The sequence below is a fragment of the Carlito syrichta genome, unplaced genomic scaffold (genome assembly GCF_000164805.1).
Source record: "Carlito syrichta isolate Samal-C Ts95f unplaced genomic scaffold, Tarsius_syrichta-2.0.1 Scaffold307179, whole genome shotgun sequence".
In the NCBI taxonomy this organism is placed as follows: Eukaryota; Metazoa; Chordata; class Mammalia; order Primates; family Tarsiidae; genus Carlito; species Carlito syrichta.
In genome coordinates, this window is record NW_007251275.1 from 156,616 (window position 1) to 170,180 (window position 13,565).

Consider the following 13,565-nt stretch of genomic DNA (forward strand, 5'->3'; position numbering starts at 1 on the left):
GCAGGAGCAGGACTGGGGGCGCGGGAGGGACACCCACGGGCTGGGCTCGGGGCTGCTGGGCTGGGAAGGAGGAAGCGTGACAGCTGGAGCGGGTGGCCAGAAGGGTTTGCGCCGGGACGCGGGGGGCTGCGGAGAGCTGGGCCAGACCCGGGCGCTTCTCCAGACGTTCCCCTCCATCCCTCCCGCTTCCTCGGAGGGATGGCGACAGGGGGATCCTAGGACCCCACTCGGAGGAAAGTCCCTTTCGGAACCTCCACAGCGCCGCACAGGTGGAGAAGGGTTCTGGTTTGGCCTCCTGGTCCCCAATTCCCCACCCCCATCCTTTCCCCACCTGTCACGGGGAAGTTTCTGAAAATACCAGAGTCTGAATCCCACTTTTCTCCTTTAAATAGGAGAAATGAGCTTTGCTGAGGAACATATGCAATTATTATAGGGCATCCAACCTCAGAACATGCAAGCCCACATCCCCCAACCATGCCAACCTTGTAACTTCCTCCTGTAGTACGCAATGACACCTTCCACACACACACTACCCCCTAACCAGGCAGCACCACAACCTTCAGTCTTAGTGGTTCAATGTTGGTGGCGGCTTAGTGAGTTTTGAGTCTTCAAGCCAAGGGATTCCTTCTCAGGGGCCACTAACTAGATGAGCAGGGAAGAGCAGACCTTCAGTTCTGGGAGAGAAGAGGAGGATACAGTCCCTGGCGTGATTAAGGGATTCAGGAGTCCATGTACTCAGGCTTGGGCCCTCAAACTAGGAGTGCCTGCCCCTTGGGGTGTTTGCTGGGGTAGCCTGAATGTTTGGGGACATAGCAAATTCTTCAGAAATGGCCAGCGTATATGACTGGGAATGTGTGCGGCGAATGCTAAAGTGAAAAAGGAAACTTTAAATATTAGCACTGGTTTTGGAAATAATGTTTATCTCTTGGTTACCAGAAAATTTAGTATTGATGTTTAAAATTAGACCTGGAGAACAACAGGCCCTAAGACAGTACAATGAACTAACGACAGGGTGTCTAGAGTCTGAATGTGACCCTGAAAGAGTCTGTCTCTCTCTGTTTCTCAGTTTCCTCCTCTTTAAAATATGAGGGTTGATGACTCTCAGCTCTGAGGATGTTCTAAGATTCTCTGCCTCCAAGTCAGTTTCTTTCTTTCTCACCCCAAGTCTTTAGGGGCGGGGCAGGGAAACCAGAGGAGGGAAGGGAAGGGTGAGTCACAAATAGCTAGCAGGCAGCAGACCCCACCCTCCTGGCCCTGGCATTCGCCTGGACTGGCCCAGGTTATAGCCTCAGGGTTGGGATGGAGCTGGAGGACAGAATTGGGATTGTTCCAGGTCTTTAAGGCCCTGGGATCCTGTAGTTTGCTGCCCTTCAGCTCCAGGGGAAGCCAGGTTTTCAGTGAGAAAAGTCAGGAGGACAACTGAAAAGATCCCAGGAACCCTTATTCCAAGCTTCCAGCCCAGGGATGTCCTTGAACCCTCACAGTCTGGTTTCTAGTCACCTTATCATCCTCCCAGGGCAAAGTTCAGAATCCTGATACTATATGTTTGTGCTTGACATATATAACAAGCAAGAAAGGTGTGCAGCTGGGCTTCACTGATGCTGGCAGTCCTGAAATGGATGCTTTCCTGATTCAAAACTATCATTTGCCCTAAACTCCAGAAGTGTTTCTCTAGGTACTACCCTAATTATAATAATGATCATAGCAAATGTTTATTGAGTTCTTACTCTGTGCTAGGCTGTTTGCTAAGTACATTGCATATATCATCTTATTTAATGCCCACATTCTGACTGACTTCTCTAGGTACCCATTTTACTGATGAGAAAACTGAGGTTCAGGGAAATTAAGTGGCTCATTCGAGAGCTAGGATTCTAATCCATGCCTGCCTAATTTGAAAGTCCCTTCTCTTAACCTCTACTGTTTACTACTTATCCAGGTTTAAGACCTGAAGAGCCACGAAGGGGCAAGAAAGAGTTGGTTCATTGTAAAAAGAGAGGCAGACGAGAAGTGCCCTGTCTTCTCTTCATTGTCCCGGGTTTGCTCTTGTCCCTGTCACTTTCTCTCTCATACTCCATTTCCTAGAAACTTGGAGTCATCTTAGAATCCCCAGGGGTAATAGAGAGGCTAATTAGCTAGAAGACTATTAGCTAGAAGACTGTTATGCATTAACTAGTTGAATTATAGTCATTGAAAAGGGCCGGATGGGCAGAGTCCTTTCTCTAGTGTCCCAGAACTCTCTTCTACATGTTCCCAGAGGGCTGCTGGAACAGGAATGCTATACTGCTTAGAGGTGGGCAGCAGAGATGTCCCAAGGGCAGAGGTTGCAGAGAAGGTTCTTGCACCATCAGAAAGGAAAGGGGCTGGGCTATTCTTGTAGGCTCTAACTGCCTCCCTGAGCCTGACCCAACAAGCCCTCAATGAGTGGGTGGAGGTCAGAGTGTTTGATGGAATGTGCAATAATTACTTTTCAGCAGCATTCATTCATTTAACAAATATTTATTTAGCACCTAGTACATAAGCTCCAAACTATCTCATATTCCCCTGACTATCAGATGAACCTCTGGCATCATCATTTAGCCATATTTGGATTATTTATTTATTTATTTTAGTTGGAGTCTCATTCTGTTTCCACGACTGGAATACAGTGGAATGCTCAGAGCTTAGCCTTGACCTCCCGGGCTCAGGTGATCCCATCTCAGCCTCCCTAGCAGCCAGGTCTACAGGCTTACACCACCATACCCAGCTGATTTTGTTTTTTGTTGTTTGTAGAGACATATTCTCACTATGTTTCTTAAGCTGGTCTCAAACTCCTAGGTTCGAGTGATCCTCCCAACCGAGCTTCCCAAAGTACTGGGATTACAGGCGTGAGCCATTGTGCCTGGTTATATTTGGATTAATAGTCCCAAAATATGACTACCCAGCTTTACACAACTATTTGTATGATCGACATTGAGCACCCACTACATGCTGGGAAGGATGTCCCAGGCAGAAAGAACAGCAAGTCTTACGGCCTTGATATGGAAAAACTTGGCATGCTGGAGGAACAGAAAGGAGGACAGTACGACTAGATGACAGTGTGTGAAGGGGAGAGTGGAACAAGAGGAGGACAGAGTGACGGGCAGTGGCCCTACCATTCGGTGCTTAAGCTGGTGCCTCAGGTTTTCCACATATCAACTGCCTTACGAAGTTCCAGCTTCTCTGACCTCCACCCACTCTTCATCTGTGGAGTGGCTATGCCAATAAATTTCTGTCTCAGAGGATTTGATTTGATTCTAATTGGGTTTTTTGTTTGTTTGTTTTTGTTTTTTGAGTCAGAGTCTCTGTCACCCAGGCTGGAGTGCACTGGCACAGTCACGGCCACTGCAGCCTCAACCTGCTGGGTTCAGGCTATCCTTCTGCCTCAGCCTTCCAAGTAGTTGGAACTACAGGCGTGTGCCATCACACCCGGCTAATTTTTTGATTTATTGTAGGGACGAGGTATCACCAAGCTGCCCAGGCTGGTATCGAACCCATGAGCTCAGGCAGTCCTCTCATCTCGGCCTCCCAAAGTGCTGGGATTACAGGCTTGAGCCACCGCACCAGGCCCGATTCTAATTGTTAATACAATAACAGCTACCATTTCTTGTAGGCCTCCTGTATGCCAGGCGTTATACTAGGCACTTTTCTTTTGAGACAGGGCTTTGCTCTGTCACCCAGGCTGGAGTGCACTGGCGCAATCATAGCTCAACGTAGCCTTGAACTCCTGGGCTTGAAGGATCTTGCTACCCCAGCCTTCAGAATAGCTGGGATTAACTGGCATGCACTACAACACTCAGCTAGTTTTTTCCATTTTTTGTACAGACTGGATCTTGCTATGTTGCCCAGGCTCATCTCAAACACCTGGCTTCAAGTGATTCTTCTGCCTCAGCCTCTCAAAGTGCTAGGATTACAGGCGTGAGCCACCATGCCCAACTCATATATTATTTTACTTAAGCCTCACAACTGTGAAAGAAAGGTTATCATTCTCCCCATTTTACAGATGTAACTTGCCCATGACACACAGTGATATCAGAGCTAAGAATGGAAGCCAGGTATGATTGACCCTAGTACTTTTTGACTCCAAACCCTACTGTATTATTCTAATGTAAACTAAATTATTGTTGTTGTTGTCATTGAATCAAGGCCAGTCACCCTCTGGGACTTGGTCCTTGGCAGGATCCACGGGCCGGCTGGCTCCTCCTTGGTCCCCAGGTCCATTAACCAAAAATTGGGGCTCCCCAGACACTGCTAACCTAGCAGGAAGGAAGGAAGATCCCGCCGAGACTCCGGGACTCCTGCACTCAGCTCCACCTTCCCGGGACTGGGAAACCAGGCGGGTGCCCGGGGCCTCCTCCCCACCCGCGCCCTGTCCGCCCTTCCCCAAAGCCGAGCTCCGAATGCCGGCGAGGCGGGGCCGGGGCCAGGGACTCGGCCAGAGCTGGTTCCGTGTCGCGCGTCAGAGGCACTAGCGGTCGTTGCGGGGCGTGGGTGGCTCGGGGAGCGGGCGGCTGAGCCGGGCTGCCGGGACGGGACCGGAGGCGGAGCGAGATGGGGTCGTGCCCGGGAAGGCGTGCTAAGGCAGTGAGAACCACCCAGCAGAGGGCCGGACTGCGAGCAGCACAGGCTGGGGACAGACTGCAGGGACTGGGGGTGGCAGGAGAAAGTGCAGCAACGGGCGAGGGACACACTCCAGAAGCATGTGTAGACTGGGAAAGCAGGGGAGGGGGCTGGGGGGTGAGGGAGGGGAGGAGAATCAGGACAGACTGCGGGAGAAGTCAGAGAGAAGAAGGATCCAGAAAGTAAGAGAAAGTTAAAGATGAGTGAGAGAAACAGACAGAACAGACGCTGTCAGGGGAAGCAGAGACATGGGGGAGAGGGACACAGGGAAAGGGAGATAATTAGGGAGGGACTCAGAGATGAGGAAAGAACAGAATAATAGTGCGAGTAGAGACTGGATGGAACAGACAGAAGAAAAGGCACGCAGACAGCTGGCTCTTCCCGCTGCCAGCTCCTGCCATCTTCCTCCAGGACTACCCTCTGAAGAAGTCCAAGCGTCTCAGGCACTTCTACCAAGCCGCCTTTGTGGCCATCCTTAGGAAAAACAGACAGATGGCCAAGGAGAGGGGCCTCATAAGCCCCAGTGATTTTGCCCAGCTGCAAAAATACCTGGAATGTAAGTCTTCCTCCCAGCCCTTCAGGTCTGGAGAAGCTACCTAGAGAATCCCCCTCCTCTCGCCCCAGCTCCCCGCCTCGCAGTTTCCCCAGGGCCCTTGAGCCCCTCTGCCCCTCAGTTATGTCCTTGACTGGGAGGTGGGGTGATGCCTGAGATCTCAGCTGTCTGCCCACCTGTCTCTTGCACCAGCTCTCAGAGAAGAGGGATGAAGGGCAGTACCACTTTGGAGGGCCAGAAATGTTTTTCCCTTTGTCTTTTCCTCTTGAAATTTCTTCTTCATCTCATTTGAATCTTTTTTCCTGCTGATGTCCGGGTGGGACTCTGAGGGAAGGCAGGGAGAGCTGAGCAGATCTGATGTTCTTCTCCTCACTCTTCACACCCTAGACTCCACCAAAAAGGTCAGTGTTGTTCTCAAGCTCTTCGAGGATGGTGAGATGGCCCAGTATCTCCAAGGAGATGTGAGTGGCAGCTGGGAGAAACTCTCCTTGCCCAACTCTTCCCGTTTCTGTTTTTGCTACTCCATCAGGATCCCCAACTTTCAGGGATTATTCTAGGCCCCCCCCCATTGCTGTCCCCGCCTTGAGATACCCCAGTGTCCATCGTCACTGTAGCTATTGCTTTAGGACAAAACAAGAGATTCTGTTATCTCAGGACTTGGCCCAAGAAACTATGTTTCTGCCTCAGAAGTGTCTCAGCTCAGCCCTTATCATCTCTCTCCCCCTACTCCCAATTCTTCAGTCCCCAACTCCCACCCTGCAGACTCCCAGGGTAATGCTCACTGTCATCGTAGGCCATTGGGTATGAGGGATTCCAGCAATTCCTGAAAATCTATCTGGAAGTGGATGATGTTCCCAGACGCTTAAGCCTGGCACTGTTTCAATCTTTCCAGACTGATCATGGCTTAAACGAGACTGTGACAAAAGGTACGGTCGAGCAGGTAGGACTGGACTGGGCATCCGGAAGAAAAGTCAAATTAGTGTGGGTTTGGGGTTGCGAGGTGATCTGAGTCACATGTTGTGCAGGTGGGGGGGGGGGGGGGGGGGGTGGAGGGTGGTCATGCTGAGACTGGGAGCCAGAGGGAGGAAAGTTAAAGGCGAGAGGTGGAACACACGAAGGAGACGAGGCCAGGGCAGAGGGAGTCCTGACCTCTGATCTGCTATGCTTTTTGGTAACCAGATGTGGTGTGTCTCAGTGACGTCTCCTGCTACTTTTCCCTTCTGGAAGGTGGCCGGCCAGAAGACAAGCTAGAATGTGAGTTGCCATTTTGAACTGAGCGGGGGAGGTGATAGGAGAGAGAGGTGTTCCCCTAGCCTCCCTTCCCTCATTCTCTCAGGATTCCTAAAGGCTGACAGAGCCAGACAAAGGTGGGGCCAGAGAATGAGTCCATTTCCTGTCTTCCCCCAGACTGCTTATGCCCAGTGCCATCCACTGTAGTCACTCCCATTCCCGTATCATGTACATTCCCATGTAGGTGGCCTGGTGTTTTCTTGGGGAATGGAGTGTGTGCTCTCTCCTCTGTCAGGTTCACTGAGGGTGGAATCCATACCTGTTCTCCCTCCCTTTTTGCCTCCTTTCTTAGTCCCATCCCAAGCTCTAGGCTCTTCACCCAAAAACTCTCTCTGTCTCTTTGTTTCACCTGTTTTCTGGTATGATGTCTTTGGGTATTTCTCACAAACTGACCCTGGCCCCCTAAACACCCGCAGTCACCTTCAAGCTGTACGACACGGACAGAAATGGGATTCTGGACAGCTCAGTGAGTTGGGGAACCTGTGTTGGGCAAGGGAATATGTGTCCATTTGTCTGTCTGCCCAAGCTCTTCCAGGGTCTTCAGAAGCAGAGGAGGCTAGGGAGAGAGGATGAGTGCTCTAGGAATAAATTTGGGAGTAGGTCCCAATCACTTGACCCCTTAAAGAGCAGGCTGGAGACCTGAACTGGGGGCTGCCTTGCAAACATACAAACACCTTCATTTACTTGGCAGAGGCCCACGAGACTGAAAGGTGGGTGTGAGGGTGGAACCCAGGAACCCTGACTTTTGAAGAAGAGTTCAGGTGGTGGTAGTGAGGGGGACATGGCTGAGGCTCTTACCCTCTTTGCCCAGGAAGTGGAGAAAATCATCCTACAGATGATGCGAGTGGCTGAATATCTCGACTGGGATGTGTCTGAGCTGAGGCCGGTAAGGCAGCCCTTCTTGCGTGTTCCTTCTTGTCCTTTCTTCCCCGGTGAGTCCTACATCTGCTTTACCCTGTGTCTGACAGGCGGCCTGGTTCCCTTGGCCAGGGTGGCTGGGCTGGGTGTCCTGAGAGACAGGGGAGAGGTGTCAGGTATAAGGAGCCACTCACACCAAAAGTCCCTTTCCATTCCACACTCAGATTTTTCAGGAGATGATGAAGGAGATTGACTATGATGGCAGTGGCTCTGTCTCCCTAGCTGAGTGGCTCCGGGCCGGGGCCACCACCGTGCCACTGCTGGTGCTGCTGGGTCTAGAGATGGTGAGTAGGAGAGACTGGCGAGGACGGGTAAGACAGCTGCCTTGAGTGTGCTTGCCAGGGTTGGCCCTCTAAGGGCCTAGACGCTTCTAGCATCTTCTGTGCCCTCGCAGACTCTGAAGGACGATGGGCAGCATATGTGGAGACCCAAGAGGTTCCCCCGACCAGTCTACTGCAACCTGTGCGAGTTGAGCATTGGTCTTGGCAAACAGGGGCTGAGCTGTAATCGTGAGTGACGGGACCGGGGAGTGTGGGAGAAGGGGGCAACCCAGCTGTCAGTGGGGACACAGCACTCTGAATTTAGAGAGACCTTGGTTGGAATCCTGGCCTTTACCACTGATTAGTTATGTGACCTTGGGAAAGCCACATTACTTCCTTTTTTTTTTTTTTGAGTTGGAGTCTCACTCTGTAACCCAGACTGGAGTACAGTGGCCGCTCCCGGCCACCGCAGCCTCGACCTGCTGGGCTCTGGCAATCCTTCCGCTTCAACCTTCCGCATAGCCGGAATTATAGGTGCAAGCTACCACGCCCGGCTGATTTTTTGATTGTAGAGATGAGGTCTTGTCTGCCCAGGCAGGTCTTGAACCCGCGGGCTCAGGCAATCTACTCACCTCAGCCTCCCAAAGGCGCGGGATTACAGGCTGAGCCACCAAGCCCGGTTACTTCCTTTTTTTTTTTTTTTTTTTAATCAGAGTCTCACTCTGTTGCCCAGACTGGAGTACAGTGGCACAAACCTAGCCTCAAACTCCTGGGCTGAAGGGATCCGCCCCCTTCAGCCTCCCAAGTAGCTGGGACTACAGGTATGCGCCACTATACCCAGCTAATTTTTTTTAATTTTTTTGAAGAGACAAGGTCTCGCTATGTTGCCCAGACTAGTCTCGAACTCCTGGGCTCAAGCAATCCTCCTGTCTCAGCCTCCCAAAGTGCTGGAATTATAGGCATGAGCCACCATGCCAAGCCCACATAACTTCTTTAGGCCTTAGTTTCCTCAAAATTAAGTAATTGTGAGGATTAAATAAGTTGCTACAAGAAAAGTGCTTCATATGATGCATGCACATACAATAAAATACAATTTAAATGAGCTATTATTATATATATATTTATAGCAGAAATGAGGTTTTGCTGTGTTGCCCAGGCTGGTCTTGAACTCCTGAGCTCAAGCAATTCTCCCATCTCCTCAAGTGCTGGGATTACAGGCATAAGCCCCCGTGCCCAGTCATCTATTATTATTATTTTTTTTTTTTTTTGAGTTTGAGTCTCACTCTGTCACCCAGGCTGCTGGAATGCAGTGGCATTCTTGTGGCCTCCGCAGCCTCAATCTGCTGGGCTAAGCAGTCCTTCTGCCTCAGCCTTTCAAGTAGCTGAAACTACAGGCACACACTATCACGCCCGGCTAATTTTTCTTGACTTATTGTAGAGATGAGGTCTCGCCAAGTTGCCCAGGCTGGTCTTGAACCCCTGAGCTCAGGCAGTCCTCTCTCCTCGGCCTCCCAAAGCACTGGGATTACAGGCTTGAGCTACTGCTCCCATCCTATTATTATTATTTATTTTTTATTATTTTTTTAAGTTGGAGTCTCTCTGTCGCCCGGACTGGAGTGCAGTGGCCGCTCCCGGCCACTGCAGCCTCAACCTGCCGGGCTCCGGCGATCCTTCCGCCTCAGCCTTCCAAGTAGCCGGAATTCGCTACCACGCCCAGCTGATTTTTTTTTTTTATTTATTGTAGAGATGAGGTCTTGCTGCCCAGGCGGGTCTCGAACCCGCGGGCTAGGGCAATCCACTCACCTCAGCCTCCCAAAGGTGTGGGATTACAGGCTGAGCCACCGAGCCCAGCCCTGTTATTATTATTAATGTTATACCCAGGCCCGGCGTGGTAGTTCATGCCTATAAATCCAGCACTTTGGAAGGCCGAGGTGAGAGGATTTCCTGAGCCCATAGGTTCGAGACCATCCTGGGCAACTTAGCGAGACTTCGTCTCTACAATAAATCAAGAAAAATTAGCCGGGCATGGTGGCACATGCCTGTAGTTCCAGCTGTTTGGAAGGCTGAGGCGGAAGGATCACCTGAGTCCAGAAGATCATGGCTGCAGTGATTGTGAGCATGCCACTGCTCTCCAGCCTGGGCAACAGCGTGGGACTCTGACTCAAAAAGAAAAAGAAAAGGCTGGGCTTGGTGGCTCAGCATGTAATGCCAGCACTTTGGGAGGCCAAGGTGAGTGGATGAATGGATTGCCTGAGCCTGCGGGTTCGAGACCCGCCTGGGCAACTTGGCGAGACCTCATCTCTACAATAAATCAAAAAATTAGCCGGGCATGGTAGTGTGTGCCTGCAGTTCCAGCTCCTTGGAAGGCTGAGGTGGAAGGATCGCTGGAGCCCAGCAGTTCAGCGTTGGGGTGGCCACTGCCCTCCAGCCTGGGCGACTGAGTGAAACTCCAACTCAAAAAAAAAAAAGTTATAGTGGGGCCTCCCTTGTACCGCCCAGCTCAGTTCCCGCCTGGCACGGCACATGGATGGTGTGGGGCCAGGCATGAGATAGGAGTTGCTCCTTTACGTGGAAAGGTGAGGAAAAGGCAGGGGTTTCGGAGGTGAGCCCTCCCCCTCCAACTTTAGTTATCTGTCACATCCTCACAGCAAGGTGTCATAGGTCTGATCCTGCCTCAGCCCCAGGCAAGGAGGAATGGGGGGGAGGAGCCACAGCTGAAGCTCTGACCTTCTTCCCTCTCCCTCAGTCTGTAAGTACACTGTTCACGACCAGTGTGCCATGAAGGCCCAGGCTTGTGAAGTCAGCACCTATGCCAAGTCTCGGAAGGACATTGGTGTGAGTGACCTACCCCCATCCTGGCCCTGGCCCTGCCCTCAGCCCCTCCCTCCCATCGGCCCTGCTCAGACCCTCCCACACAAGGAACTGCCCCTCTCCCCAAGGTCCAATCGCATGTGTGGGTGCGAGGAGGCTGCGCGTCAGGGCGCTGCGACCGCTGTCAGAAAAAGATCCGGATCTACCACAGTCTCACCGGGCTGCATTGCGTATGGTGCCACCTGGAGGTCAGTTTGGGAGCCACCCAACAGGCTGTGTCTCGGGCACCCCCTGGAGCTGCCCTCTCCTCCCCGCAGCCCTCCTGGCCACAGCTCCCCAGCAGCCACCGTTGCCCGTGCTCCCCCTTGGGAGCTCTCTTTCCAGTCCCCCAAGGTTGAGAGGTGGCAGGGTCCCTCCATGACCTCTCTGTGCCGGCCTTGACTTTCAGATCCACGATGACTGCCTGCAGGCCGTGGGCAATGAGTGTGACTGTGGGCTTCTCCGGGATCACATCCTGCCTCCGTCTTCCATCTATCCCAGTGTCCTGGTGAGACCCAGGGCAGCAGCTGTGTGTGGTGGGGGTGGGGCGGGGCAGGAATGCCTCCTGGATTTCACACACACACACACACACACACACACACACACACACACACACAGTCACACACTCACACAGAATACTGTTTAGAAGAGACAGCCCACACTTTTAGGATTCAAGTCAGACCATGTATGTACGGATTCACGCTTAAATCCATCTCTCCTTCCCTCTGCTTTCCTTTCCTCTCAGGCCTCTGGACAGGATCGTAAAAGTAGCAAAACAAGCCAGAAGATGATGGATGATTTAAATTTGAGCACCTCTGAGGCTCTGCGGGTACAGGGCTGAGGGTCTTGGGCTTTATGGTGGGGCCAGGTTTTCCCTGGAGCCCTTGGAGGGAATGAAATGGGGAAACCTTGGAGGTGATACTGGCTTTCTAGAAACTCCACCCTGTAAGGGAAGGGGCTGTTGAAGAGGAAGGAGGGGGGAAAACGTCAGGGCCCACAAGACTCTGACAAAAATCCTGCTTACTTTATCCTTATTTTCTTCCCCCAATGCAGATTGACCCTGTTGCTAACACCCACCCACTTCTAGTCTTTGTCAATCCTAAGAGTGGCGGGAAGCAGGGGCAGAGGTGAGAGAGATCCCGGGTCTTCTAAGGTGGAGAGGGAGGGAGAGAATGTGTGTGTCTGGAGGGGCCTGCCTAGATGAGGACAAGAGGTTGGGGTACAGAATATTTCCCTCCCCTCTCCTCTGCCATGAGCTTTCCTTTCTCCCTTCTCACACAGGGTGCTCTGGAAATTCCAGTATATCCTAAACCCTCGACAGGTGTTCAACCTCCTCAAGGATGGTCCTGAGACAGGGTGAGATTTGTGCTGTATCGGTGTTTCGGTGTGTCTGAGAGCTCAGGAAAGAGTGTGTGTTGGGAGAGGGCAGCTAGAGGACCCCATGAGGCCAGAATTCAGATTATATCTTTCCCCAGGGTCACTAGGTATCCCATCTTCTGAGCTCTCTGACCCATCTTTGTCCTCTCGAAGGCTGAAGGTGACTGGGCGCAATGGCTCATGCCTGTAATCCCAACACTTTAGGAGGCCAAGGTGGGAGGATTGCCTAGCCCATGGGTTCGAGACCAGCCTGGGCAACAGAGCAAGACCTCATCTCTACAAAAAGTTTTTGTTTGTTTGTTTTTTGAGTTGGAGTCTCACTCTGTCGCCCAGACTGGAGTGCAGTGGCCGCTCCTGGCCACCGCAGCCTTGACCTGCTGGGGGCTACAGCGATCCTTCCATCTCAGCCTTCTAAGTAACTGGAACTACAGGCGCGCGCTACCACGCTAATTTTTTATTTATTGTAGAGATGAGGTCTCGCCAAGTTGCCCAGGCGGGTCTTGAACCCGCGGGCTCAGGCAGTCCACTCACCTCAGCCTCCCAAAGGCGCGGGATTACAGGCTGAGCCACCGAGCCCGGCTTACAAAAAGTTTTAAAGAAATAACCAGGTGTGATGTGTGCCTGTAGTCCCAGCTACTCTGGAGGCTGAGGCGGAAGGATCACCTGCGCCCAGAAGGTTGAAGCTCTGGTGAGCCGGGATTGTGCCACCGCATTCCTGCCTGGGCAACAGAGTGAGACCCTGACTCAAAAAAAAAAAAAAAAAAAAGAAGCAGAAGGATGAAAATATCAGATTTTCTCTAACCACTGAGGAGCGACTAGAGCTTTCTCCATTGTCCTTTTCCCTGCCCCTAATAGAAACTGAAGGCTTGACAAAGGGCAAGAGGACACTCAGGAATGGAAGACAAGAAATCATCTGTCTGCCCAGGAGTGGGTATCTTCATTCTTGTTATCCTTCTTGACCTCCTCTCTCTCTCCGTTTGTCTCAGGTTCAAATTCTTCAAGGATGTTCCCAATAGCCGGATTTTGGTGTGTGGTGGAGATGGTACAGTAGGCTGGATTCTAGAGACCATTGGTCAGTGCAGGGAGAGGCTCACGGGAGGGGATGGGGCAGTGGTCTTGCAAAGCTAACTCCCTCCGTTTTTCTCTTCTCCTGCCCCTCTCCCAGACAAAGCCAACTTGCCAGTTGTGCCTCCTGTTGCTGTGCTGCCCCTGGGCACTGGAAACGATCTGGCTCGTTGCCTAAGATGGGGAGGAGGTAAGTGGTTAGCACTTGCTTTCCTGGGGGCTGGAAGGATTTGGGTAGGAAGGGAATGGCACACAGGAAGAATCTAGGTGTCCGGGGTAGAGAGAGGGTTGGGGAAGAAGAGAGCCGCAGATGCGTGGGTACTAAAGTCAGGTGTCCAAGAATAACAGAACTTCGGAAGAAGCTTGTAAAAAAATTAGCTGGGCATGGTGGGGTGCACCTGTAGTTCCATCTACTTGGAAGACTGATGTGGAAGGATCGTCTGAGCCTCCGCCTTCCAAGTAGCTGGAACTACAGGTATGCATTACTATGTCTGGCTCATTTATTTATTTATTTATTTGTTTGTTTATTTTTATTTTTATTTTTTTGAGTTGGAGTCTCACTCTGTCGCCCAGACGGGAGTGCAGTGGCCGCTCCCGGCCACCGCAGCCTCGACCTG

The 13,565-nt window shown here is 51.8% G+C and overlaps 1 protein-coding gene across 6 annotated transcripts in view; it reads left to right on the forward strand.

Moving 5' to 3' along the window:
- DGKA (diacylglycerol kinase alpha) overlaps window positions 1-13,565 on the forward strand; it is a 26,206-nt gene that overhangs the window by 1,040 nt on the left and 11,601 nt on the right. The window contains exons 1-18 of one of the 6 annotated variants that reach the window (XM_021715522.1): window positions 28-92; window positions 4,019-4,123; window positions 5,047-5,191; window positions 5,576-5,649; window positions 5,982-6,114; window positions 6,368-6,442; window positions 6,895-6,944; window positions 7,290-7,364; window positions 7,561-7,680; window positions 7,791-7,905; window positions 10,403-10,491; window positions 10,596-10,715; window positions 10,916-11,014; window positions 11,252-11,335; window positions 11,560-11,633; window positions 11,788-11,862; window positions 12,870-12,955; window positions 13,049-13,138. In XM_021715522.1, the coding sequence (XP_021571197.1) occupies window positions 5,128-5,191; window positions 5,576-5,649; window positions 5,982-6,114; window positions 6,368-6,442; window positions 6,895-6,944; window positions 7,290-7,364; window positions 7,561-7,680; window positions 7,791-7,905; window positions 10,403-10,491; window positions 10,596-10,715; window positions 10,916-11,014; window positions 11,252-11,335; window positions 11,560-11,633; window positions 11,788-11,862; window positions 12,870-12,955; window positions 13,049-13,138 (1,423 nt within the window). In that variant the 5' untranslated portion in view covers window positions 28-92; window positions 4,019-4,123; window positions 5,047-5,127. Of the gene's footprint in view, window positions 1-7; window positions 93-4,018; window positions 4,124-4,473; window positions 4,600-5,006; window positions 5,192-5,575; window positions 5,650-5,981; window positions 6,129-6,367; window positions 6,443-6,894; window positions 6,945-7,289; window positions 7,365-7,560; window positions 7,681-7,790; window positions 7,906-10,402; window positions 10,492-10,595; window positions 10,716-10,915; window positions 11,015-11,251; window positions 11,336-11,559; window positions 11,634-11,787; window positions 11,863-12,869; window positions 12,956-13,048; window positions 13,139-13,565 lie in introns of those variants that run through there. The other 5 variants (XM_008064019.2, XM_021715521.1, XM_008064018.2 and 2 more) reach the window with 5 other exon arrangements.